This window comes from Salmo trutta, chromosome 29 (assembly GCF_901001165.1).
Source record: "Salmo trutta chromosome 29, fSalTru1.1, whole genome shotgun sequence".
Classification (NCBI taxonomy): domain Eukaryota; kingdom Metazoa; phylum Chordata; class Actinopteri; order Salmoniformes; family Salmonidae; genus Salmo; species Salmo trutta.
Genome location: NC_042985.1, coordinates 19080371 through 19105496, shown reverse-complemented (window position 1 = coordinate 19105496; position 25126 = coordinate 19080371). Strand labels below are relative to the sequence as shown.

The 25126-nt window shown below is 43.1% G+C and overlaps 1 protein-coding gene across 1 annotated transcript in view; it reads left to right on the top strand.

The window, feature by feature from the left end:
- LOC115167054 (leucine-rich repeat-containing protein 49-like) overlaps positions 1-25126 on the top strand; it is a 56955-nt gene that overhangs the window by 29621 nt on the left and 2208 nt on the right. Inside the window, 8 exon segments of the mRNA XM_029721095.1 lie at positions 3612-3759; positions 7639-7722; positions 10507-10584; positions 10791-10969; positions 11086-11181; positions 17591-17825; positions 18027-18212; positions 18362-18471. Of these exon segments, the coding sequence (XP_029576955.1) occupies positions 3612-3759; positions 7639-7722; positions 10507-10584; positions 10791-10969; positions 11086-11181; positions 17591-17825; positions 18027-18212; positions 18362-18471 (1116 nt within the window).

Genomic DNA, 25126 nt, shown 5'->3' with positions numbered 1-25126 from the left:
AGGACCCATACTGCCTGCTCTCTCTCTCTCTGTCTGAGCACACACTGAATGACTGCTGAGGTGGGCAGTCTCTCCCTTCCCCAGTGGCCAATAACCTACTGTACTGCTGGGGTGGGCAGTCTCTCCCTACCCCAGTGACTAACAAACTACTGTACTGCTGGGTTGCTAAGAGATGGTATGTCGGCGTGTCTCATGAATGGAAGGTCTGTTTTGTTACTGTGGAGAGAGTGTTTTCAAACCCCTGTTCTTTTTTCCTTGTGTGGTTTGTGGCTTTGCCTTTTGCCTCCCTTAGCCTTATATAAACAGTGGAGTTGTCATTGAGTTCAGTCAGGAGGACAGAGGCTGAATGCTGAAGTAGCACTGTCTCTGCCTGTGAAAACGGTCCTGTGAAATCCTGATTTAATAAGACAGTGTTGCCAGTCCAGAGGGCCACAGTTGACTCCTGATGTGATTAATTTCTCATGGCAGCTCTAGCTAGCCCACTCTGTTTTAGGCGGTAAATAAATCATTTAAACCCTGCCATGCCCAAACATAAAGCTTAGTTGAAGTCGGAAGTTTACATACACTTAGGTTGGAGTCATTAAAACTTGTTTTTCAACCACTCCACAAATGTCTTGTTAACAAACTATAGTTTTGGCAAGTCGGTTAGGACATCTACTTTGTGCATGACACAAGTAATTTTTCCAACAATTGTTTACAGACAGATTATTTCACTTATAACTCACTGTATCACAATTCCAGTGGCCTCTTTGCTTGACATCATGGGAAAATCAAAAGAAATCAGCCAAGACCTCATAAAAATATTGTAGACCTCCACAAGTCTGGTTCATCCTTGAGAGCAATTTCCAAACGCCTGAAGGTACCACGTTCATCTGTACAAACAACAGAACGCAAGTATAAACACCATGGGACCATGCAGCCATCATACCGCTCAGGAAGGAGACGCGTTCTGTCTCCTAGAGATTAACTTACTTTGGTGCGAAAAGTGCAAATCAATCCCAGAACAACAGCAAAGGACTTTGTGAAGATGCTGGAGGAAGCAGGTACAAAAGTATCTATATCCACAGTAAAACAAGTCCTATATCGACATAACCTGAAAGGCCGCTCAGCAAGGAAGAAGCCACTGCTCCAAAACCACCATAAAAAAAGCCAGACTACGGTTTGCAACTGCACATGGGGACAAAGATGGTACTTTTTGGAGAAATGTCCTCTGGTCTGATGAAACAAAAATAGAACTGTTTGGCCATAATGACCATTGTTATGTTTGGAGGAAAAAGGGGGAGGCTTGCAAGCAGAAGAACAACATTCCAACCGTGAAGCACGGGGGTGGCAGCATCATGTTGTGGGGGTGCTTTGCTGCAGGTGGGACTGGTGCACTTCACAAAATAGATGGCATCATGAGGAAGGGAAATTATGTGCATATATTGAAGCAACATCTCAAGACATCAGTCAGGAAGTTAAAGCTTGGTTGCAAATGCGTCTTCCAAATGGACAATGACCCCAAGCATACTTCCAAAGTTGTGGCAAAATGGCTTAAGGACAACAAAGTCAAGGTATTGTAGTGGCCATCACAAAGCCATGACCTCAATCATATAGAACATTTATGGGCAGAACTGAAAAAAGCGTGTTCGAGCAAGGAGGCCTACAAACCTGACTCAGTTACACCAGCTCTATTAGGAGGAATGGGCCAAAATTCACCCAACTTATTGTGGGAAGCTTGTGGAAGGCTACCCAAAACATTTGACCCAAGTTAGGCAATTTAAAGGCAATGCTACCAAATACTAATTGAGTGTATGTAAACTTCTGACCCACTGGGAATGTGAAAGAAATTAAATTAAAGCTGAAATAAATAATTCTCTCTACTATTATTCTGAAATTTCACATTCGTAAAGTAAAGTGGTGATCCTAACTGACCTAAGAAGGGAATTTTTACTAGGATTAAATGTCAGGAATTCTGAAAAACTGAGGTTAAATGTATTTGGCTAAGGTGTATGTAAACTTCCGACTTCAACTGTAAATCTATAATGATGGCAAAATACAACATCTAGTCTAATCTGGTTTGCATTTGATCCTCTGTCAAATCCTCTGAGAAATGTAGGCTACTATTATCATCGCACAGTGAAGTCCTGGTGGATAACATGTGCCTTTATTTGACGTCTGCATAGCTGTAGCTGAGGAAGAAGCCATCCCAGGCTCAGCAAAGCCTTTGGTTGAAGCGATCATTATCACAAATTAGGCCGCTCAGAAGTCCTCTCTGCAAACAGTGCCCAGAACCCCACTATTTATATTCACATTTGTGGTGAACCAACTGTACTGTTTACATTACATTTCCATTTTTGTCATTGAGCAGATGTTCTTATTCAGAGTGATTTATAGGAGCAATTAGGATTAGGTGTCTTGCTCAAGGGCACATTGACTGATTATTTTCACCTAGTCAGCTCGAGGATTTGAACCAGCGACCATTCGTTCATTGGCCCAACGCTCCTAACCGCTAGTTCACCTGCCACCCTAGTTAGCTTGGCTACCTACCACCCTGTTTAGCCTAGTTATTCTCTTCCCATCTAAAACTGTTCACCCAGCCCCAGGCCATGTCTGTTGCTTTCAATGCCCTCTTCCACTGCCAGTCCCAGGCCCAATTAGCACGTTTCCATGTTTTCTTTTTGTTGAGTTCTGGGCCCTGGGTATTCAAAAAGGGTCTTAGGGTAGGAGAGCTAATATTGGATCCATTTAGCCTTAATAAGATTATATGGACTAGGGGGACCTGATCCTAGATCAGCATTCCTAATCTGAGACTCATTGTGTATACGGGCCCTGTTCCCTGATGGTAGTGTCGACCTATGGATTATAAGGTTAATTCAACAAAAATTGAGGTTGGGGGAGCTTTTCTAAGTGAATTACTCATTATATTAACATATAGTTGCATCAGCGCCTGGTATGGCGGCCTACACCGGCCAAACACGGACGACACTGGGCCAATTGTGCGCCGCCCTATGGGACTCCCAATCACAGCCGGTTGTGATACAGCCTGGATTCGAACCAGGGTGTCTGCAGTGACGCCTCAAGCACTGAGATGCAGTGCCTTAGACTGCTGTGCCACTCAGCAGCCCCAAAAATGTCTGAGGAAAGCCCAAAAAATTGTCAAAGACTCCAGTCACCTAAGTCATAGACTGTTCTCTCTGCTACCGCACAGCAAGCGGTACTGGAGCGCCAAGTCTAGGTCCAAAAGGCTCCTTAACAGCTTCTACCCCCAAGCCATAAGACTGCTGAACAATTCATTAAATGGCCACCCGGACTATTTGCTTGACACCCCCCCCCCCCCCCCCCCCCCCCCTTTTGTTTGTACACTGCTGTTACTCGCTGTTTATTATTAATGCATAGACACTTTACCCCTACCTACATGTACAAATTAACTTGACTAACCTGTACCCCTGCACATTTTTACTTTAGTTTATTTCTTAACTCTATTTTCTTAACTCTATTTTCTTAAAACTGCATTGTTGGTTAAGAGCTTGTAAGTAAGCATTTTACGGTAAAGTCTACACCTGTTGTATTTGTCCCAATGATAGTTGTTAATGACCTGTGTGGTGTGTGTTTTCTCACTCTGTGTGTAGTTTTGATGAGCTAGCCTGCCTGGGAGAGTCGTGCTCCCTTTCTGAGCTCACCCTGGATGGGAACCCAGTAGCCCTGGAGACATGGTACAAGCAGGCCGTCCTGCGCTGTGTGCTTCAACTCAGACAGCTGGACATGAAACGTGTCACAGTAAGACATACACTCGGTGTGTGTGTGTGTCTGTATTCTTGTATGTGGTTGAGTTTGCGTGGCTGTGGTTGTGTATTTTCAGTAGTCATGCAAGGCATAACAACACATTGGCTTGTAAATACTGCAAGGATTCTGTAAAGCAACACTTTACAGAATCCTTGCCTGTCAAACATGATGTCATTGTATTCACAATACATACGAGACACTTGAGTTCAGAGTAGAGGTCGACCGATTATGATTTTTCGACACCAATACCGATTATTGGAGGACCAAAAAAGCCAATACCGATTAATCGTCCTATTTTTTGACATGATTTATTTATTTATTTGTAATAATGACAATTACAACAATACTGAATGAACACTTATTTTAACTTAATATAATACATCTATATAATCACTTTAGCCTCAAATGAATAATGAAACATGTTCAATTTGGTTTAAATAATGCAAAAACAAAGTGTTGGAGAAGAAAGTAAAAGTGCAATATGTGCCATGTAAAAAAGCTAATGTTTAAGTTCCTTGCTCAGAACATGAGAACATATGAAAGCTGGTGGTTCCTTTGCATATGAGTCTTCAATATTCCCAGGTAAGAAGTTTTAGGTTGTAGTTATTATAGGAATTCTAGGGCTATTTCTCTCTATACCATTTGTATTTCATATACCTTTGACTATTGGATGTTCTTATAGGCACTTTAGTATTGCCAGTATAGCTTCCGTCCCTCTCCTCGCTCCTACCTGGGCTCGAACCAGGAACACATCGACAACAGCCACCCTCGAAGCAGCGTTACCCATGTAGAGCAAGGGGAACAACCACTCCCAAGTCTCAGAGCGAGAGACGTTTGAAACGCTATTAGCGCGCACCCGCTAACTAGCTAGCCATTTCACATGGGTTACACCAGCCTAATCTCGGGGGTTGACAGGCTTGAAGTCATAAACAGCGCAATGCTTGAAGAATTGTGAAGAGCTGCTGGCAAAACGCATGAAGGTGCTGTTTGAATGAATGCTTATGAGCCTGCTGCTGCCTACCATCGCTCAGTCAGACTGCTCTATCAAATATCAAATCATAGACTTAATTATAACATAATAACACACAGAAATACGAGCCTTTGGTCATTAATGTGGTCGAATCCAGAGACCATCATTTTGAAAATGAAACGTTTATTATTTCAGTGAAATACGGAACCGTTCGGTATTTTATCTAACGGGTGGCATCCCTAAGTCTAAATATTCCTGTTACATTGCACAACCTTCAATGTTATCTCATAATTATGTACAATTCTGGCAAATTAATTACGGCCTTTGTTAGGAATAAATGGACTTCACACAGTTCACAATGAGCCAGGTGGCCCAAACTGCTGTATATTGTCACGTTCGTCGTATGGAGTAGACCAAAACGCAGCGGGAATGTGTTTGCTCATTTTCTTATTTATTAAAGAAACGAAACAAAACACTTGAACAAAAACAATGACGAAAAACAGTCCCGCAAGGACAAATGACTATACAGAGAAACAACCACCCACAAATCCCAATGACCAAACACCCCCATTAAATAGGACCTTCAATTAGAGGCAATGAGGAACAGCTGTCTCCAATTGAAGGTCAACCCAACAAACCAAGCATAGAAATAGAACAAACAGACACAGACATAGAAATAGACTAACATAGAACATTTCCCCCAAAAAACCTGAAACACACTAAACAAACACCCCCTGCCACGCCCTGACCGAACTATAACAACAAACAACCCCTTTTACTGGTCAGGACGTGACATATATACCCTGACTGCTTGCACGGAATGCAAGAGAAGTGACACAAATTCATGTTAGCAGGCAATATTAACTAAATATACAGGTTTAAAAATATATACTTATGTATTGATTTTAAAGAAAGGCATTGATGTTTATGGTTAGGTACATTGGTGCAACGACAGTGCTTTTTTCGCAAATGTGCTTGTTAAATCACCACCCGTTTGTCGAAGTAGGCTGTGATTCGATGAGAAATTAACAGGCACCGCATCGATTATATGCAACGCAGGACATGTTAGATAAACTAGTAATATCATCAAACATGTGTAGTTAACTAGTGATTATGTTAAGATTGATAGTTTTTTATAAGATAAGTTTAATGCTAGCTAGCAACTTAACTTGGCTTCTTGCTGCCCTCGTGTATCAGGTAGTCAGCCTGCCACGCAGGCTCCTCGTGGAGTGCAATGCAAGGCAGGTGGTTAGAGCACTGGACTGGTAACCGGAAGGTTGCAGAAACAAATCCCCGAATCCCCCCTGAACAAGGCAGTTAACCCCCGTCCCTAGGCCGTCATTGAAAATAAGAATGTGTTCTTAATCTGACTTGCCTAGTTAAATAAAGGTGTAAAAAAAAAAAAATCGGCAAATCGGTGGCCAAAAATACCGATTACCGATTGTTATGAAAACTTGAAATCGGCCCTAATTAATCTGCCATTCCGATTAATCGGTCGACCTCTAGTTCAGAGGTTCATGCATTTGAAAGCTATTAAGCAGGCAGGCAACACCCAGGTCTGAGCTTGTAGGCTACATGAACCCTGAGGTACCACACATACACCTTGCCCTTAGAATATGGAGGAATGGCCCTGCAGCCAATAGGATGGGCAAGTCCTCCTGAGATCAGAATCACAATCTGATTTGCACAACTTTCCACAGATGAGCGCTGACTGGTAGTAACATAGTTTGAGATATAACATACTTGCTGTCAGTGCCAAGGCAGGCAGATATAATGTATGAGTAAAATAAGGGTTAAAGCTTGCTGCAGATGTGGAGGAGCTGAACTCCTCTTGCTTTGAGCCAGAATAGAATCAATAGATGCCAGGAAACGGTTACCGTTGCTCCTTGTGGGATATCTGTGTCAACACAACAGACTGGGTTTGTTCAGGGGGAAATTAACAGTGTTATTGACCAAAGATCTTCAGCGTTATTTCACCTGATGTTCTAGTCTACTAATTAGTGGGAAAGGATGACAATGCATTATTGATACTATTACAAATAGCCTAGTTGTGACAGCACTTAAGGTCCTCTACTCAAACTGATTTGAGCCCTTATTGCATGGAACTTCCTTCCATCTCATATTGCTCAAATAAACAGCAAACTTGGTTTAAAAAAACCCAGATAAAGCAACACCTCGCGGCACAACGCCTCTCCCCTATTTGACCTAGATAGTTTGTGTGTATGCATTGATATGTAGGCTACGTGTGCCTTTAAAAAAATGTATGTAGCTCTGTCCTTGTACTGTTCTTGTCTATTGATGTTCTGTATTATGTCATTCAGTATTATGTTTCATGTTTTGTGTGGACCCCAGGAAGAGTAGCTGCAGCTAATGGGGATCCTAATAAAATACAAAAATACAACATTTCACATACTGATTTAACTTTTTTATTACAAAGTATTTTTGATAAAGACCTTCCTTTTTTATAGCAAAAACATTTTGCAAAGGGTATGAAAGATAGTGCTTTGATTCTGGAGCCATGGCAGCATTCTGAGTGAACCATATCGAGGAATCCTTTCTCAGCCGAATCGTCACAGAGTAGCCAGCGCTAAACATCCCCTAGAGCTCAGCTGGCATTCTCAGATTGTGTCTGCTGGTGCATTGCATGCCGGGAGCTCTGCCTGGCACACCCAAACAGCTGGGCTCAGTTCAGATGAGGCTGCAGCCGAATATCAGACAGACAGATAATCCTGTGATGCAGCAGGAGATGCTGCCTCTCCAACTGGTCCTTCCTGCAGAGGGAAAACCTGCAGCTGACATAACATACATTATTCTGACTGTGCCTCTGTCTCATGTTGAATAATTCAGTCTCGTCCATGAATGGAGCGACACCCTGATTGTGTTATTGACCCTCTTTTCTGCAGGAGGAGGAGAGACGTATGGCCTGCGTCACGGCCCGGAAGGAGGATGAGAAGAAGAGGGAGAGTCACAAGCAGGCCATGCACAAGGTACCTGACTTTCCTTGTGTTGACTGTCCATATTTGTGTTTAACATACTGTACTATACTGTTACTATTGCAGCTATCTCGCTATGTTGACTGACCAATATATTCTTCTGCTCTGACATCAAACTGATGTTAGGTGATAGATTGTCACATAAGAGGCAAAATTCCACAATGATAAAATATAATCCAAATTATGTCACAGGTCAGTGATACGGACTGAGCAGACTAGCTGGTGAGAGTTTCAGTCATTAACCAAATATTTCAAATATTTTGTGGCTTTTAATGTGTTATATAAGCTTTTCTGCCGGATGCATGTCAACAACATAATTAAGCCATACAGATGTAATTTGTGGAAAGTGCTTATTTGGACAATAACCAAACTCCTTGGCCCTCAATGCTGTTTGTTAAAATGTTTTTACCTCCAAAACATTTCCTGTTTATTCATATGAAGAGCCAAAACTAGCCAAAATATGAACGGGCTTATCGTCTGCTAGCCATTAGGGTTTATAATGAGTACAATAGGATGTTAGGTGTGCTTTTGTTTAAACTCATTGCACATGTAACAGACACTGCATAACCCCTTGTAGAGAGTGGATGAGGATGACTAATGTTGTGGGAGTTAGACTATAAGTGCATTGTTTAAGGAGAGGCCAAGAGGGCAGTTTTTGATGTTGAACAATGTATAAAATCATGTATATCAACATGTATGATATGCTGTCATATGTCTGTAAGCAATTTCTGTTGATGCTGAGGTACCGGTAAGCAGTTATCTCAGATGACACCTAAAGCGCTCTGAGGGTTGCTCCTCAATGGCCACTAATTCTTAACTACTTGAAATGCACTGTGGTGTTCGGTTGTCATGTAAAGAGGAGTCATCTGCTTTGCATTAACCGCCCAACCATGAGTTGATCAATGGGAGCATTATAGTAGGGAGATGAAGAAAAGCCATGGCCAGATAAAGGCTCAACCCACTATACCCCAGTAACCCTGCATTTATGTGGCTTGGCTTGGTGTCTGTCTTGTGTTGAAAAAAAAAGTTTCAAATGTTTAGATTTTTGACAGTTACATTTCCAAGGGGGCTAAAATAACAGTGACTGTAGCTACAATTCTCAAAGTTTTTCAATCCACTTCAATAGTAATTTGTCTTTTTCCTCCATTATCTTTTCCCTAAGTGTTCCTCATAATAACTGTTCTATCTACAGGGTTTCTAAGTGCTCAATTACTCTTGTAGAATATCAGATCCCACCAACCTTTGTTTGAGACTGGTTATGATTTCAGTTCAAATCACCAAAACATGCTTGTTCAATCATTGTGTATCTGTATTTTACTGTAGGTGTTAGAGAATGCATACTGTACTGTATCTATACTGAACAAAAATATAAATGCAACATGTAACAATTTCTACGATTTAACTGAGTTACAATTCATATAAGGAAATCAGTCAATTTAAATAAATTCATTAGACCCTAATCTATTGATTTCACATGACTGGGCAGGGGCGCTGCCATGGGTGGGCCTGTGAGGGCATAGGCCCACCTACTTGGGAGCCAGGCACACCCACTGGGGATCCAGGCCCAGCCAATCAGAATGAGTTTTTCCCCACAAAATGGCTTTATTACAGACAGAAATACTCCTCCGTTTCATTATCTGTCCGGCCGGCTGGTCTCAGCCGAATGTGGAGGTCCTCGGCTGGCGTGGTTACACGTGGTCTGCAGTTGTGAGGCCGGTTGGCTGTACTGACATATTCTCTAAAACGACGTTAGAGACGGCTTATGGTAGAGAAATGAACATTCAATTCTCTGGCAATAGCTCTGGTGGACATTCCTGCAGTCAGCATGTCAATTGCATGCTCCCTCAAAACTTAAGACATCTGTGGCATTGTGTTGTGTGACAAAACTGCACATTTTACAGTGACCTTTTATTGTCCCCAGCATAAGGTGCACGTGTGTAATGATCAGGCTGTTTAATCAGCTTCTTGATATGCCACACCTGTCAGGTGGATGGATTATCTTGGCAAAGGAGAAATGCTCACTAACAGGGATGAAAACAAGTTTGAGAGAAATAAGCTTTTTGTGCATATGGAACATTTCTGGGATCTTTTATTTCAGATCATGAAACATGGGACCAACACTTTACATGTTGCGTTTATATTTTTGTTCATTATATACTGTATATTGATGTGTGTGTTCCTGCCTTCCTGCTGCATTGACTGATCCATACTGAGAGATCAGAAAGGGTTCTGAAGGAAGTTTAATTGCCTCTGTGTAATCCAATTGAGCTAGTTGAGGAAAGAATTATAAATGGAATGCTCTGTGAGGGTTCATGTAGTCTCAGAATTATCAACTATCAATCCTGTTTGCCAGCCGTCCCCTGTGTGTGGGAATGGAGCATTCCATTCCATACCTGTGCGTATCAAAACTGAACTGAATAAAGCCAAAAAATATAATGAAATCGACAGAGAAAGAGAGAGAGAGAGCTGCATTCTTCCTTGCTGCAGGGTGGGGGTGGCACAGAAGTACTGCTGCTGCCTCTGCTACAGTCAACATGGATTCAGCTGCCGCAGTAATGCTGAGACAGGTTGTTGAGAGATATGGGGCATATACAGTACAGCACACACAAATTGTACCTTGTTATTACAGACAAAGCCTTTGTAACTATGGGAGACTAGGTATTGGTAAGATAGGCATGTTTGTAAGTAATGTAAGCTAAGTGACAGTCTATCAGTTAGAATAACATTTGAAGTTTTCTTTTTTGAAGATAAACAGTACATGTGTATTTGTGTTCATAGAGTCCTGCTCATGTTGTGCCTCAGCAGTTCTACACTCAACTTGGACTCAAGTCTCAGGACTCCTCAGTGACAAGCAAGGCAGGTGGAATATCTTTGTCTGTAGGCTGAAGCAGGAGAGAGAGAGTCAATTTCATAATATCATCCTGTCCTCTGTGTGCCCTGCTGAGGACCAATGCCAACTGAACCCTGCTCTGTTCCCTGTGTGCGCACGTGTGTGCGTGCATGCATGTGTGCGCGTGTGATCGTGTGTGTGCCTGTCTGCGTGCATTTCTGTGTGTTTGCAGGAGAAGCGGCGTCTGGCCATCCGTAATGCAGCACTGCAGTGGGAGGGGGTCAGGGCCTGCCTGGAGCTCCCGGCTCAGAACGGAGCCAAGGAGGAAATCAGCCCTGAGGCAAGCCCCGCCCACAGCCCCGCCCAGACCAATGGCCTTGCACTGGAACCTTCTCCGGATGAGCAGCTCAGGTAACGTTAGGGGGGAGGGGCCGTGCATAGGGGTGGCACTTTGCGCTCTAGAAGACAATAGTTATAGTTGCAGGACTGTTATAGAGGTATACATAATATGTTTTCTGTTCTGCCAGACGGGTGAGTCCGGTGTCGGCTCCGGACAGGCCAACAGGGGGCAGTGAGACCCGGATACGCTCCACCAGTCGCCCCAACAGTCCTCGAGACCCCAAGTTGGTACTACACCACACCCAGGAATACATACACATCACAGGAGGTTGGTGGCAACATAATTGGGGAGGACGGGCTAGTGGTAATGGCTGGAACGGCATTGGTGGAATGGTATCAAATACATCAATCACATGGTTTCCATGTGTTTGATGCCATTCCATTTGCTCCGTTCCAGCCATTATTATGAGTCGTCCTCCCCTCAGCAGCCTCCACTGATACGCATACTCACAGGGGATAGGATATTGGAATGTAAACATTCTTCCAATGCAAGAAAACATGGTCCCTTTGTAATTGTTCACACATTATAATTATTTCAAGTTTAGCCAATAAAACTGTATGGTTGGAGCACATTTGAGGATTTTGTTTCATTCTTTTGGGTTCCATATGTGTCAGATGACTGGTGTTTACTACCACAGGTGCTGGTGGCACCTTAATTGGGGAGGACGGTTCATTGTAATGGCTGGAACGGAATTAATGGAATAATATCAAACACATGGTTTCTATATGTTTTAATACCATTCCATTCACTCCATTCCAGCCATTATTATGAGCCGTCCTCCCTTCACGAGCCTCCTGTGGACTGTCTACACTATAATCTAGCATACAAAAGGATATCCCTTTTCTATAACGGTTTTCTCCATAGAGACATGGTTCCCTCTGCTTTACACACTCAACATTTCACCCTCTAACACTCGTTTGTCGTTACACTGATGGTTTTCACAAAACTGCACAGGGCCCCATTACTTAGTTAGCTAACTTTATTGTGAGGGTTAGAGGGTGAGACCTTCACTCTGTGTCATTGCCTTGTTCTCCGTATGGCCTTCCCCCAGCCTGGCCTGGCCTGACCAGGCTTAGCCCCCGTGCTGCAGCACTAACTTCTCCTGGAGGGACTGTATACCAGGCCTGTGAGTTATAAGGGGTCAGGCTGAGATGGACACTGGCTGTGTCAACCACTATTATTACATGTTGCTTTCTTGCTCCAGGATATGAAAATGTCCCGGAAGCGCAATCCTTCATGGCCCTAATTCCCTTATAGGCTCACTTATAGCAGTTTGTGTTGCGAAAGGGGCCAAGGCTAGGGCTCAAGTGATTCACCATACTGTGTGATGTGGTCTACTTATGTGTAACCTTAACCGGTTTTTATTGTTGTGCACAATTGTCCAATAGGATAAAAGAGAATAACCATTTTATGGCATTTTACATCTATAACCGCTGTAAAAACCGTACTGTCCTTTGTCTAAGTGCAGTTTGTCAGCTCTCTGTCTGTTTCATGTAGTTGATGTATGTTTGTGATGCTTGGCATTCACTCATTTGGGTGTCTTACAGTAGATATTTTACAGTAAATATGCCCATGGGATTATTCCTATTCCTGAAAGTATAAAAGAGGAGATGATAGATGGACTGAGCAGTGATTTATAGATGTGATGTTCTACAGGTATGACCCTCTATCATCTCATGGTAAGGGATTACCAGCCTCTGTGGAGGTGTGAATTTGTGAAAGCTCCATGAAGTTAACAATCAATGCATGAATGATTTGCTTTATCTCTGGATTGATAGTCTGTCCTGGTCCGGTATATTCCTCCTTAATCCTCAAAGACAGACAGGGTTCTTCATTCCCACACGCTGGGCAGAGCTGCAGAGCTGGGCCTGTCTCTCTCTGTCCTCCACATCTGGTTCTGCTCTGGGACCAAGGAGGGGGGCAGAGGGAGCAGGGGGACCCCCTGGTGTGGAGGGTTTTCCTCTTTGAGAAATGGAGGGCCTGGAGGCTGCCCTCTGCTCTGTCCCCACATCGCTTCTGAGAAAAAATAACCGCTGGCGTTCACATGATTAGATCCATTAGCTCTGGATATGCTATTTGTTGTTCCCTGGGTGTGACCGGCAATGTTCACATTCATCACAAAACAGTCAGCGTGGGACAGTTCACACGTTACTGCTGCTGCCGTATGAAGACACATGGATCATCGTCTTTGAAAGAGCATGTGAGAGAGGGCCAGCTAAAGTCCTGCTGAATAATTAACAACCACATAAACATGAATAGATATGATGGAGCAATCTGCAGGTTAGCTGAATTGTTTGATTTCACTTCCCTTGAGAAACTAGCTTAAAGGAATGTGCCCAGTGAAAGCCATGCACCTCATAACTTCAGAACACTTGTCACACAGAGGCATGAACCTTGGCTAACCTTGTGCAATTATACCTAGTTGGCTAGAATTGGTGTATTAATGCTGTAAGTGTTTATCAGTATAGTCAATGGCCTTTTCAAGCTCCCCTTTCCACATCAAGCTGGAGTGGTAGATGATATGGGTTGACTGAAATTGGCCCCTGCCCCTCAGCAGGTAAAGGGAAACGTGTGATGTCATCTCTGTTTGGCATTAGCAGCCCGACCCGAGCTGGAGAAGAATTAAGACAGGAGCAAATGTTGATAGTGTATTTAGAATGGAGGAAGGAGCGAACCCCTTTTAGTGTGTTAGGATGAGAGATGGAATAGGAGAATGGTCGTCTCTGTGAGTGCTTAGCGAATTTTGTGTGTGTGTGCGCGTGCAGGAACAAGCTTGCGTGTGTGTGTGTGTGTGTGTGTGTGTGCACGTGCAGGAACAAGCTTGCGTGTGTATGTGTGCCCGTCCGACTGCTGGATAGTAGCCTCTGTTTTATATTCCTTTGTGAGCAGACTAGAGGAAGATTTATTCGTTCTCGGTTCCCTTGAGATATGACAGGAGGGAAGAGTTATTACCCAGAAATCCAATATTGGGGCTGGCCAGAGAGATGGAGGGGAGACATCAGTGCCCACATGCTATGTATATATTCATTAATACAGAGGCATGCTGAGTCTCCAAGCAGGTGGAGGGGCAAGCACATCAATCTTCAAGTTCTACTTATGATGAGAGAAGGAAGTGTGGGAATGAGCGAGAGAATCTGATGCCACCACCACTCAGAAACACTTCAATAAACCATAACACTTCATTCAATAAATGTTACATCTACATCATGCCAAATATACACAGAAATAGCCTGGTTCCAGATCTGTGTCTACATCATGCCAAATATACACAGAAATAGCCTGGTTCCAGATCTGTGTCTACATCATGCCAAATATACACAGAAATAGTCTGGTTCCAGATCTGTGTCTACATCATGCCAAATATACACAGAAATAGTCTGGTTCCAGATCTGTGTCTACATCATGCCAAATATACACAGAAATAGTCTGGTTCCAGATCTGTGTCTACATCATTTTTATTTGACCTATATTTAACTAGGCAAGTAAGTTAAGAACAAATTCTTATTTTCAATGACAGCTTAGGAAAGTGGGTTAACTGTCTTGTTCAGGGGCAGAACGACAGATTTTTACTTTGTCAGCTCAATGATTCGATCTTGCAACCTTTCAGTTACAAGTCCAACGCTCTAACCACTAGGCTACCTATCATGCCAAAGATACACTGAATTAGCCTGGTTCCAGATCTGTGTCTATATCAAGCCAGGAGAGATATACAGAAATAGCCTGGTTCCAGATCTGTGTCTACATCATGCCAGGGGAGATATACAGAAATAGCCTGGTTCCAGATCTGTGTCTATATTGCTTTATTGCAGACACTGTACAGATCTGCTACCATGCTAATAGAGAAATTGCTTGAACAATTTTATTTTTCTTTCAGTTTAGAAAATGTTGAAAGGTTCTTCTCACATCATGACAAGCTAAATAATCATGTTTCTTATGTGGTGCTATCATACTGTAGCTAGACAATTGGAGACACATGTAGGCTCATCTAATACATGTCAAATTGATGGGTTATAGCTGCTCAGAATGACAGACATCGTTTTGAAGCTCCTGCTGGATTAGATCCAGATAATTTTAGTTCAGAGCTGCTGAACACATCAGGAAATGTTTTCCACAGTTAGACTTTCCTCAGTTTGATCATCTTTGTGTCTCCTCTTCCTCTAAGAGGCTATGAGGGCACAGAGAGTTTCAGGAGGGGATTTGGAGGCACCTGGCAGTCTATCAAGAGTGATTACCAGGAACAATACATGACACAGTGCAGAGTGGGCTGATGGCATGCTTCCAGACTTCCCCAGAAAGGGATGAAAAGTTACCATCACTCTTCTTTACTCTATCTACATGTTACCCAGTGTCTCCTTTCTCTCTCTCTCTCTCTCTCTCTCTCTCTCTCTCTCTCTCTCTCTCTCTCTCTCTCTCTCTCTCTCTCTCTCTCTCTCTCTCTCTCTCTCTCTCTCTCTCTCTCTCTCTCTCTCTCTCTCTCTTGGTCTCTCTCACTTTCTCTGTCTCTGTCTGTCTGTTCAACTGTTTTTGATTTAGTACCTTTGGCAAAGCCACCTCTGAGAGGTGTGGCGTGTCCTGAAGATTAGCACCGTCTTTCACTGACTGGCCCAGACCTCCGCTCTGCTCCGTGGGGCCTGGGTCTCCCTGTGTGTGTGTGTGTGTGTGTGTGTGTGTGTGTGTGTGTGTGTGTGTGTCCGTCCAGCTAGTAGCTCTCTGGATGAGATGCTTCCTTCCATGTGGCCAATAGTCATCATTCCTCGCCTGCCCCTCGGTGTCAGACGCTGCGCTTCCTGTTTGATTAAGATTGGGTTTTACACCCACTGCGTGGTGGGTCGTATGTAGGTAGCAACACGGCCTGCTAGAAAAAAAATTATCCATAATTGAGTCGGACGCTACTCTGTCAGTCACTGCTGGATTCTTGGAAGTGGCTCGTACTGAATGTTAGGATTATCCAGAGGTTGTGTTTATTAGCTAATGTAATTCCTGGGTTGTTTTGTTAAGTTTGGGTTTTCTCCCAGGTTATTAAAACTCTGAGGGGAAATGGAGTATTACAGCAGGCGTTAATGACCGAACTCTGAGGCAGCCATGGGCAGTTCACTGACGCACGCACGCACGCAGACACACACACACACACACGCATGCATGCATAGCCACGCATACATGTGCACACACAGACACACACACAGACACACACAGACACACACACACACAGACACACACACACACACACACACACACACACACACACACATACATACATACACACACACACACAAGAGGTCCTATAGAGAGACTGTAGTCATGGTGGCCTTAACACGGCTTAACACTGTAGCTATGTGACCTTTAACCCTGGTGTCCTGAATCTCTCTGGCTCACATTCACCTTTCTTTCTCCTAGGGCTGGAGTCAACTCTAGACCTGTAACCCTGCAGCTTGTTAACAAACTGCTCCCTTGTACCCCTCTGCAGCCACAGCCTTGATAGTGGTCTTTGGAATGTCCTGCCATGGTTATTACATGATAATCACAAGTCAATCAGATTTTGAATCTCACCTCTGTTCCAATACACCTTCAATTGTACCAGAACCATCCCTGTTCTCTTCAGCCCTCTCTTTCTGGGTCAGCACACCTGTCTGACCATCTTTGTATCATCTCTTCTTCCTGTTCTAGCTCACAGTACAAAGCCTCTCTTATAGGTTGTCAGACCACTCTCCTTGATTCCTCTCTGTTCTTTGTCTCTGCTTACATGGACAGCATCTTGCCAGGTCTTAGATGCACTAAAAGGGGCCAGCAGACAGAGATATGAGAGGAGGGTAGGAGTCAGTCCTCAGTCCTCTAGAGAGAGAGAAGTGACCCTCAGGGGATCAGGTTTGGAGTGTGACAACAATGATGGCCTTTTAAAGAAGCCTTGTTTCACTCCCCTGACTCTGTAACAATCAGCCCAACAAGACTTGGCCTATAGGATTACAGCTCCAATAGTGTCAGGATTAGTCCTCCCTTGTGTTTTATTTTTCCATGTTCAGCGGCGTTACATTCTACGGGTGTGAAATATGAATATACTAATTAGGTTGTTGGTGGGTGAACTCTAATGGCTGGTGTGGACTGCTGGTCCGTGGAGCCAAATGATCCTCTGGTATGCAGCAGGTCCCCTGAGTGTCAGCAGACTGGGAGGCAGGGAGAGAAGGCAGAGAGACCCAGGGCAGCTAGTGAGGCTCCAACAGGGACAGAGAGATCATGTCTCCCTGAGACTCATCCTGATTCTCTACTCTCACGACTCCTTATCAGGGAAGGGCACTTCAACTGTTGTCACAGAGAATGGAGAGAAATTAGGCAGCATTGAAGACAAATGTTACATTCACTTAATTCTGATTACCCTGCTCACTGCTGTTTCTCTCCCATCCACTGATTGGCCCACTTCTTCAGACACAGGTAAACTAAGATAGCTTTGTCTTAATGATCCTGGAAACTTGTGACTGTGCCAGGTGGGTGGAGGGTTGGCCAGGTGGGTATTACTTAATGTACCTGGGGAGCCACCATCATGTTTCAAATTACTAAGGGGGGCTGGGCATCCTCCTTAACAAATCAGGTCCCCATCCTCAGGTGTGTGTGCTGACTGTCTATTTCTCTATGTGTTCCAGGCTCCTGGAGGCAGGGAGTGCCAACCTGCAGAGCCTCTCCCTGTCAGACAGCCACCTGGCGGAGCTGGATGGGGAAACCCTGCGCCTGTTTGGCCTCGGGGCCCTGGAGGCCCTGGAGAGAGGCTGGGGGGTCCAGACTGCAGGGGCTGTCACTGTCATAGCCTTCCGCTACATCCACTTTGATGCGATCGTGCCAACACTGCCACGCATAAGGGTCAAGTTTCCCAACCTATCTGTGAGAACACATTTGCTACAGATTACATACTGTTCAATAAAGATTATTCTCATTGGCTACTATGATAGGAGTCATATTCTCACCATGGTAACACATGCTCTCTGTTGGAGTTCTAAACTGAGGGTTCTCATTGGCCAATAGGATACTGATATGGCCACTCATTGACTGGTTTCCTGACTTATTATGGTCTCCTCCATACAGCACCTGATTTTCCTGGAGACCAACGTCAGCCGTCTTCCCCAGCTGGCTGCTCTGGCCCAGGTGAGACGTCTGGACCAGCTGACCATCCACCCAGAGGGGAACCCTGTAGTCAGCCTGTCCCTGTGGAGATCCTTCCTCATCTACCGCCTGCACCACTTCAACCTGCACAAGATCAACAACCTGGAGGTCAGGTCCACCTAAACACCCAGAAAAAATCTAACATGTTTTGTCATTCAGTATATTTGTGCTGTAATGTTCTGAACAATGTGTTATCTGATGCCCTTTTCCCTTGTGTGTATGTGTATGCATTTATATTGTGTGTGTGTGTGCATCAGGTGACCATGAATGACATGATCTCTGCAGAGCGTCTGTTTGGGACGCTGGGTCATATCGCTGCCACCGAGACACCACGCTGCCGCCTGCTAGTACTGCTGGAGGAGTCCAGGTGAGCTCCCTACCCACAGCACATGGTAACTGGCACTGACTGACACACACAGGCCATCCGAATACCCACACTTGCATCCTAAATAGTAGGCTGTCATTCCTATAAAAAAAGCATGCGTTATTTTGAAAATCGAGTATACTTTAAATGCCCGGATGTCATGCTCTTTGCGGCTTTAACAACAGCTAATCAATTAGATATGGGGAAATCCTACCGAAATCAACGAATAGCAGGAAACAACGCAATCGTCATGTCGCAGTTTCAGTATACGAAAATAGAGTGTGAATATTTTAAAAATCGAGTATGATTTAAATGCCAGGATGTTATACAGTTGAAGTGGGAAGTTTACATACACTTAGGTTGGAGTCATTAAAACTTGTTTTTCAACCACTCAATTTCTTGTTAAAAAAAACATCGTTTTGGTAAGTCGGTTAGGACATCTACTTTGTGCATAACACAAGTAATTTTTCCAACAATTGTTTACAGACAGATTATTTCACTTATAACTCACTGTATCACAATTCCAATGGGTCAGAAGTTTACATACACTAAGTTGAAAAATTCCAGAAAATGATGTCATGACTTTAGAAGCTTCTGACAGGCTAATTGACATCATTTGATTCAATTGGATTTGAACCTGTGGATGTATTTCAAGGCCTACCTTCACACTCAGTGCCTCTTTGCTTGACATCATGGGAAAATCAAAAGAAATCAGCCAAGACCTCACAAACCAATTGTAGACCTCCACAAGTCTGGTTCATCCTTGGGAGCAATTTCCAAACGCCTGAAGGTACCACGTTCATCTGTACAAACAATAGTACGCAAGTATAAACACCATGGGACCACGCAGCCGTCATACCGCTCAGGAAGGAGACACATTCTGTCTCCTAGAGATGAACGTACTTTGGTGCGAAAAGTGTAAATCAATCCCAGAACAACAGCAAAGGACTTTGTGAAGATGCTGGAGGAAACAGTTACAAAAGTATCTATATCCACAGTAAAACGAGTCCTATATCGACATAACCTGAAAGGCCGCTCAGCAAGGAAGAAGCCACTGCTCCAAAACCGCCACAACAAAGCCAGACTACGGTTTGCAACTGCACATGGGGACAAAGATGGTACTTTTTGGAGAAATGTCCTCTGGTCTGATGAAACAAAAATAGAACTGTTTGGCCATAATGACCATCGTTATGTTTGGAGGAAAGAGGGGGAGGCTTGCAAGAACACCATCCCAACCGTGAAGCACGGGGGTGGCAGCATCATGTTGTGGAGGTGCTTTGCTGTAGGAAGGACTGGTGCACTTCACAAAATAGATGACATCATGAGGCAGGAAAATTATGTGGATATATTGAATCAACATCTCAAGACAACAGTCAGGAAGTTAAAGCTTGGTTGAAAATGGGTCTTCCAAATGGACAATGACCCCAAGCATACTTCCAAAGTTGTGGCAAAATGGCTTAAGGACAACAAAGTCAAGGTATTGGAGTGGCCATCTCAAAGCCCTGACCTCAATCCCATAGAACATTTATGGGCAGAACTGAGCAAGGAGGCCTACAAACCTGACTCAGTTACACCAGCTCTGTCAGGAGGAATGGGTCAAAATTCACCCAACTTATTGTGGGAAGCTTGTGGAAGGCTACCCCAAACGTTTGACCCAAGTTAAACAATTTAAAGGCAATGCTACCAAGTACTAATAGCGTGTATGTAAACTTCTGACCCACTGGGAATGTGATGAAAGAAATAAAAGCTGAAATAAATCATTTTGTCTACTATTAATCTGACATTTCACATTCTTAAAATAAAGTGGTGATCCTAACTGACCTAAGAAGGGAGTTTTTACTAGGATTAAATGTCAGGAATTGTGAAAAACTGAGTTAAATGTATTTGGCTAAGGTGTATGTAAACTTCCGACTTCGACTGTATTCCTTCTGGTTCTTCATCTAGTAGAATTACATGAACACTTTTCCATAATGCATTGGAAGAGGTGGGCTGGGGGTGATAGGCCCTAGTTCTGTTCAAGTAGCCAAACAACAAAACGTGGCTACTTAATTGGGAAGATGCTGAATAGCAAAGCTCCTGCAGTGGTGTTCAAATGTAGGATGTCGTTTTTGTTCTCCTTAAAATTAGTATAGCATTGTCGGATACATCTTTGAAAACAGAAGAATTTATTATATTTTTTTATGGGGCTTTCTGTTTTCTCATTGAAAAGTGTTTACTGTTCTCTTGGCCTTCGTCAGAGCTTTTAAACTAAATACTAAACCATCTTTTGATTTGTTAATATGTCGGCACCAGGGACTCAGGATGTGGCTGCGGTATTGATGTCATGTTAGTCAGGCCTTTTGATTTAGACACTTGAATTGTTTCAGTTTTGTAGGCGTGGCTACCTATTTAATTTATGGATTGTTCCCAGTGATCAGTGGTTTAGTTTATTATGTTGCTGTCCTGCGGTTCGGAATTTGCGATGCACCCGACTGTCCATGTTTTCTGTGCATTAGTCTTTTGATTTGAACATTTGAAAAGTTTTGGTGTTTGTACTAGGCTTTTTAATTGAACTTATATATGTTACAGCACTTTAGTTTCACTATTAAATATGTTAATTTAACTGATCTGTTTCTGTCTTCAGTCCTTTTTAAATAGGATAGATGGGCTATATGGACTACAGCATAGGTCAAATGTGATAGTCTGCCTGTAAACAGCCTGAGTAGGCCTATAACTCCATTCATATTATATTCAGAGTTTAGAGAAATTAATAAAATTGGAAATTACCAGGCCAGTTAGTGCAATGCATGTCTGTTGAATTTGGAAAAATCCACCTGTACTCGGCCCCGCCCCACCTACTCAGCCAGTCAGGAGCCGCTACCGCGTACTTTTTACTAAACAGTATGTGCTAAATAGTATCCAACGATAAGTACATAGTGTGCAGTTTAAGTATGTAGTATGTAAGTATGAGTATTCGGACATGGCCACAGTCTAGTACCTGGTACACCTGGTACCTGGCACTGACTAATACACAGCGCTCACTCAGGTTACCAAACAAAAACATTAGCTACACTCTAATTGCAAGTGTTCACTGTACCCTAGAGAACCTGTCTGAGTGTGTTTATCAGTTTGTGTAATGTGTGTGTTTGTGTGTGTGCGTATGTTAATGAGTCTGTGTGTGAAGCATAGACAAAGCCTGGCATCGAGGAGCCATAGGGAGTTGGTTGGAAGCGCAGGGGTAGGGTGGGTACCTGGCACCTTGCTCACGTTCCCATTCCTCTCCCCAGCCAACAGCTCTTCAACTATATCACTCCTGGTCACTGAAACACAGCCAAGCAAAGCAAAATATGCCATGCTGTAGTGGTGTCTCTCTCAGTGCCCCGAGCAGAGCCCTGTCTGTCTGGAGAATACTGTTAAAAGTTCATTGGCAAACAAAAGGCCAACTGCCATTCTGCTGGCTTCCAGTTCCTCTTTAATAACTCATACTCACTGACGCCCGATATAGAAAACACAATAATATATGCCATTTAGCCAACGCTTTTATCCAAAATGACTTAGTCATGCGTGCATACATTTTTACGTATGGGTACTACAAAGGACCACGCTCTACCAATAGCCGGGAGCTGATCATTCTTTTCAAAACAACAGTGAAACGGTATTCGCTTTAACCTGCTGACATTGCGTGATAATGCATAGTTTTGTCAAATAAATATTTAATATGTATAGTATGGTTGATAACTTGAACTTTGACCTCTCCAGAAATACTAGTTGAACATTAACTTGATATTATAAAGAAAGTTTTTATAGACAGGTACAGGGCAAATGAAAACACAATTGATGTGATGGCCACTCCATGGAGATCAAACATGTAGCCTAAGGTTATTCATATCATTCATCTCCCTACTTCCCTTTTGGCTTGTATGAATTCCTCTTTATGAATCACAATACACTTGGTACACTGCAAAATATGTTCTGAAAAGTTGAATGAGTGCCAGAGCATTTTGTGTGTAATGTGTATCTGACTAATATATTGTTTTACAAGGGCTGTGGCTTTGGAATGTCTTTGAATGTGTATTTATTTATGCATGTGTGTGTGCCACAGGTATTTGTAATGTACTGTTAATGTACTGTATATCTCTGTCTGTGTGAGGCCTTGAGATGACAGGCCAGGGCTCGTCTGTCCCTAGCAGCTGCCGTTTTTATCGTTCGCAGTGAGAAATGGACGAGCATGGCAGTTAGTTCACTTCCCTAATCTGTCCCGTCAGGTTCACTCTGTACGATTACCCACAACACCCCCGGGCCTTCTAGAGCGGAGCATGGAAGAAATGTCTGAGTATCAAACAATACTTTACCTTGAGCTGCCTTATGGAATTCATCCCTTTTCCCCCAACTGAGCCCACTGCCCTACTCTGCAACAGCCCTAACCTTTTACGTCCTGTAATGTGTCTGTATTTGATTAAGGTTTAACCTTCCATATAAAACAATGTCTAAACTTTCCCCTCTCAGCCTCTGCACAGTGCTCTCACACTACTCCCTGTAGTTTGGTCCTTCCAGGAAAACCTCTCCTCAGAGATGGAGAGTGTAGTCCTGTAATAATTAAGATGAGAGTTCACTCTAGTCATCAGTAAATGGTTTCAGATCCAGTAGAGACATGTATAACCCTGAGCTATGCATTATACAGTCAAATTTAGGTTTGGACAATCCATGAGGGAACACATATGGTCATGGGTAGGGCAGATATTGCTGTGAAGGTAACTAGAGCAAAGGCTATGATGGCTATAATGCTTTTGGTTTCTTGCGGTTGAGGACCAAGTCATAATCAAAAGTCGTTGAACATGGGAGAAGGCCAAAAGGCCTGAAGATGATGGGGGGGGGGACAGCTTGTCCTGTTGTGTGAACCATCATGTGATAGTTTTGACATACATTGTATCACATACAATGTGATACATACTAATGACTGGAGGCCAGAAAAGAGTCCTGAACCCAATGTAAGAGTGGTTCATCCTTCTTCTCAGTGAATTAAGTTGATGGTGTGGGCTGTTATACTGGGGTGTTTGCTTTCAACCTCCACTCTACTGTACAGTCTCATTGTACAGTAGAGTACATGCTCAGCTATGGTGAATGGGGGCTGTCTGATAGATACACACCACCCAGTTGATCCTCTGCCCACCTATGCATACAGTGTTCAGGCTCTCTGTCTCCCACACACAAGCACACACACTTATCCCAGTAGGTATTTTAGCCTGCAGCCTCCGTCTCAATGACTATTCCAGAGTTCTGGCACCAGCGTTTGGAACATGTTGGTGCAGTGCTGAATTTCATGAGATGAATAATGATGGACAGGGACGTTTGATGTAGCTAACATCCTTTATTAATGTTCTCATCCTGGTTACATCTGTACCAATCCTGCTGCTGAAAACTATACAACTGACAAAGAACTGATTTAAAAAGTTGTACAGATTAACTACATTTATGTAGAAGTACTTTATCATTCCCAATTCATTGTTCGTAAAGTAATTGCTTGGCTTCCATGGAATTCATGTCGTCACTACTGTAATAGTATCTGATACCAGTCTTGACAGATGTGTTAATGCGGAGCATTGAGTGAATGACATTAATATTTGTCGAAACGTGTATTGTGATACTTTGTTATTCCCTTCTTTGACGATGGCACTGTCCTTGGCAGGGTTATTGGATGCCCTGATGCCCCAGACATGTCTAACTCACCTGTCCCCCTTGCATAGCCGCTGGAAGAAGGGGTGCAGAGGGTGCTGCAGCACCCCCTGAAAAATCAGATTATTATTTGAAAAAAAATTATCACAAAAGTACACAATACTAGTATTAGCGGACCGATATAGACGTCTGTAGCTGGGGCAAAAACATTTTTTCAGCATTTCCGCTTTGGCAAATAAGGTAGTATAATTGTATAATTAAGAACAGTATCTTGCAGGATTCAATAGTTGGAATTGTAAGAGTTGTTGTCCTGTCCCTTCCTCTGTGATTGTCATTCTAATGGAATCCAGAAAGAACAAAACCCTGTCCTCAACATTTACATTAAATGGTGAAAAGTTATGGGTAAAGATGTAAAGACACAAAACATCCACATCAAATTAAAGATTTTTCTTGATCAAATAACATGGGAAACAACCACTTTTTGTGCAGTATTAATTTACTATCATTACAAACCACTTAATATAAATGTACATTACTGTATAGTACATACGCTGGTCATCTAGGTTTGTACCTGTAGACTTTCCATCACCATGAAGAAAAACAATGCACAATACAGTAATTAGGTACATTGACAAATCAAGTGGTTTGTGACGAGATGATGTGGCTCAGTTGGTAGAGCATGGTGCTTGCAATGCTAGGGTTGTGGGTTTGATTCCCACGGGGGACTAGTATAAAAAAATATGAACGTATACATTTGCAAAGTATTTCAAGAAACTGGAAAACATATCAAGCACTTATTTTTATATTCCACAAGTATTATCAGATTAACTGTTTTGTACAGATAATCATCAGACTCAAGTTACAAATGCTGGTAAACACTCAAATACATTTAGTGTAAAAAATGTAGTGCACTGGGCCTTTGCTAGTCTTGTATTAGCGGACTGGTATGGACGTCTTTAGTGAGGGTCATTTAGTTTTTCTGAAACAAAAAAAACACAGCACCCCC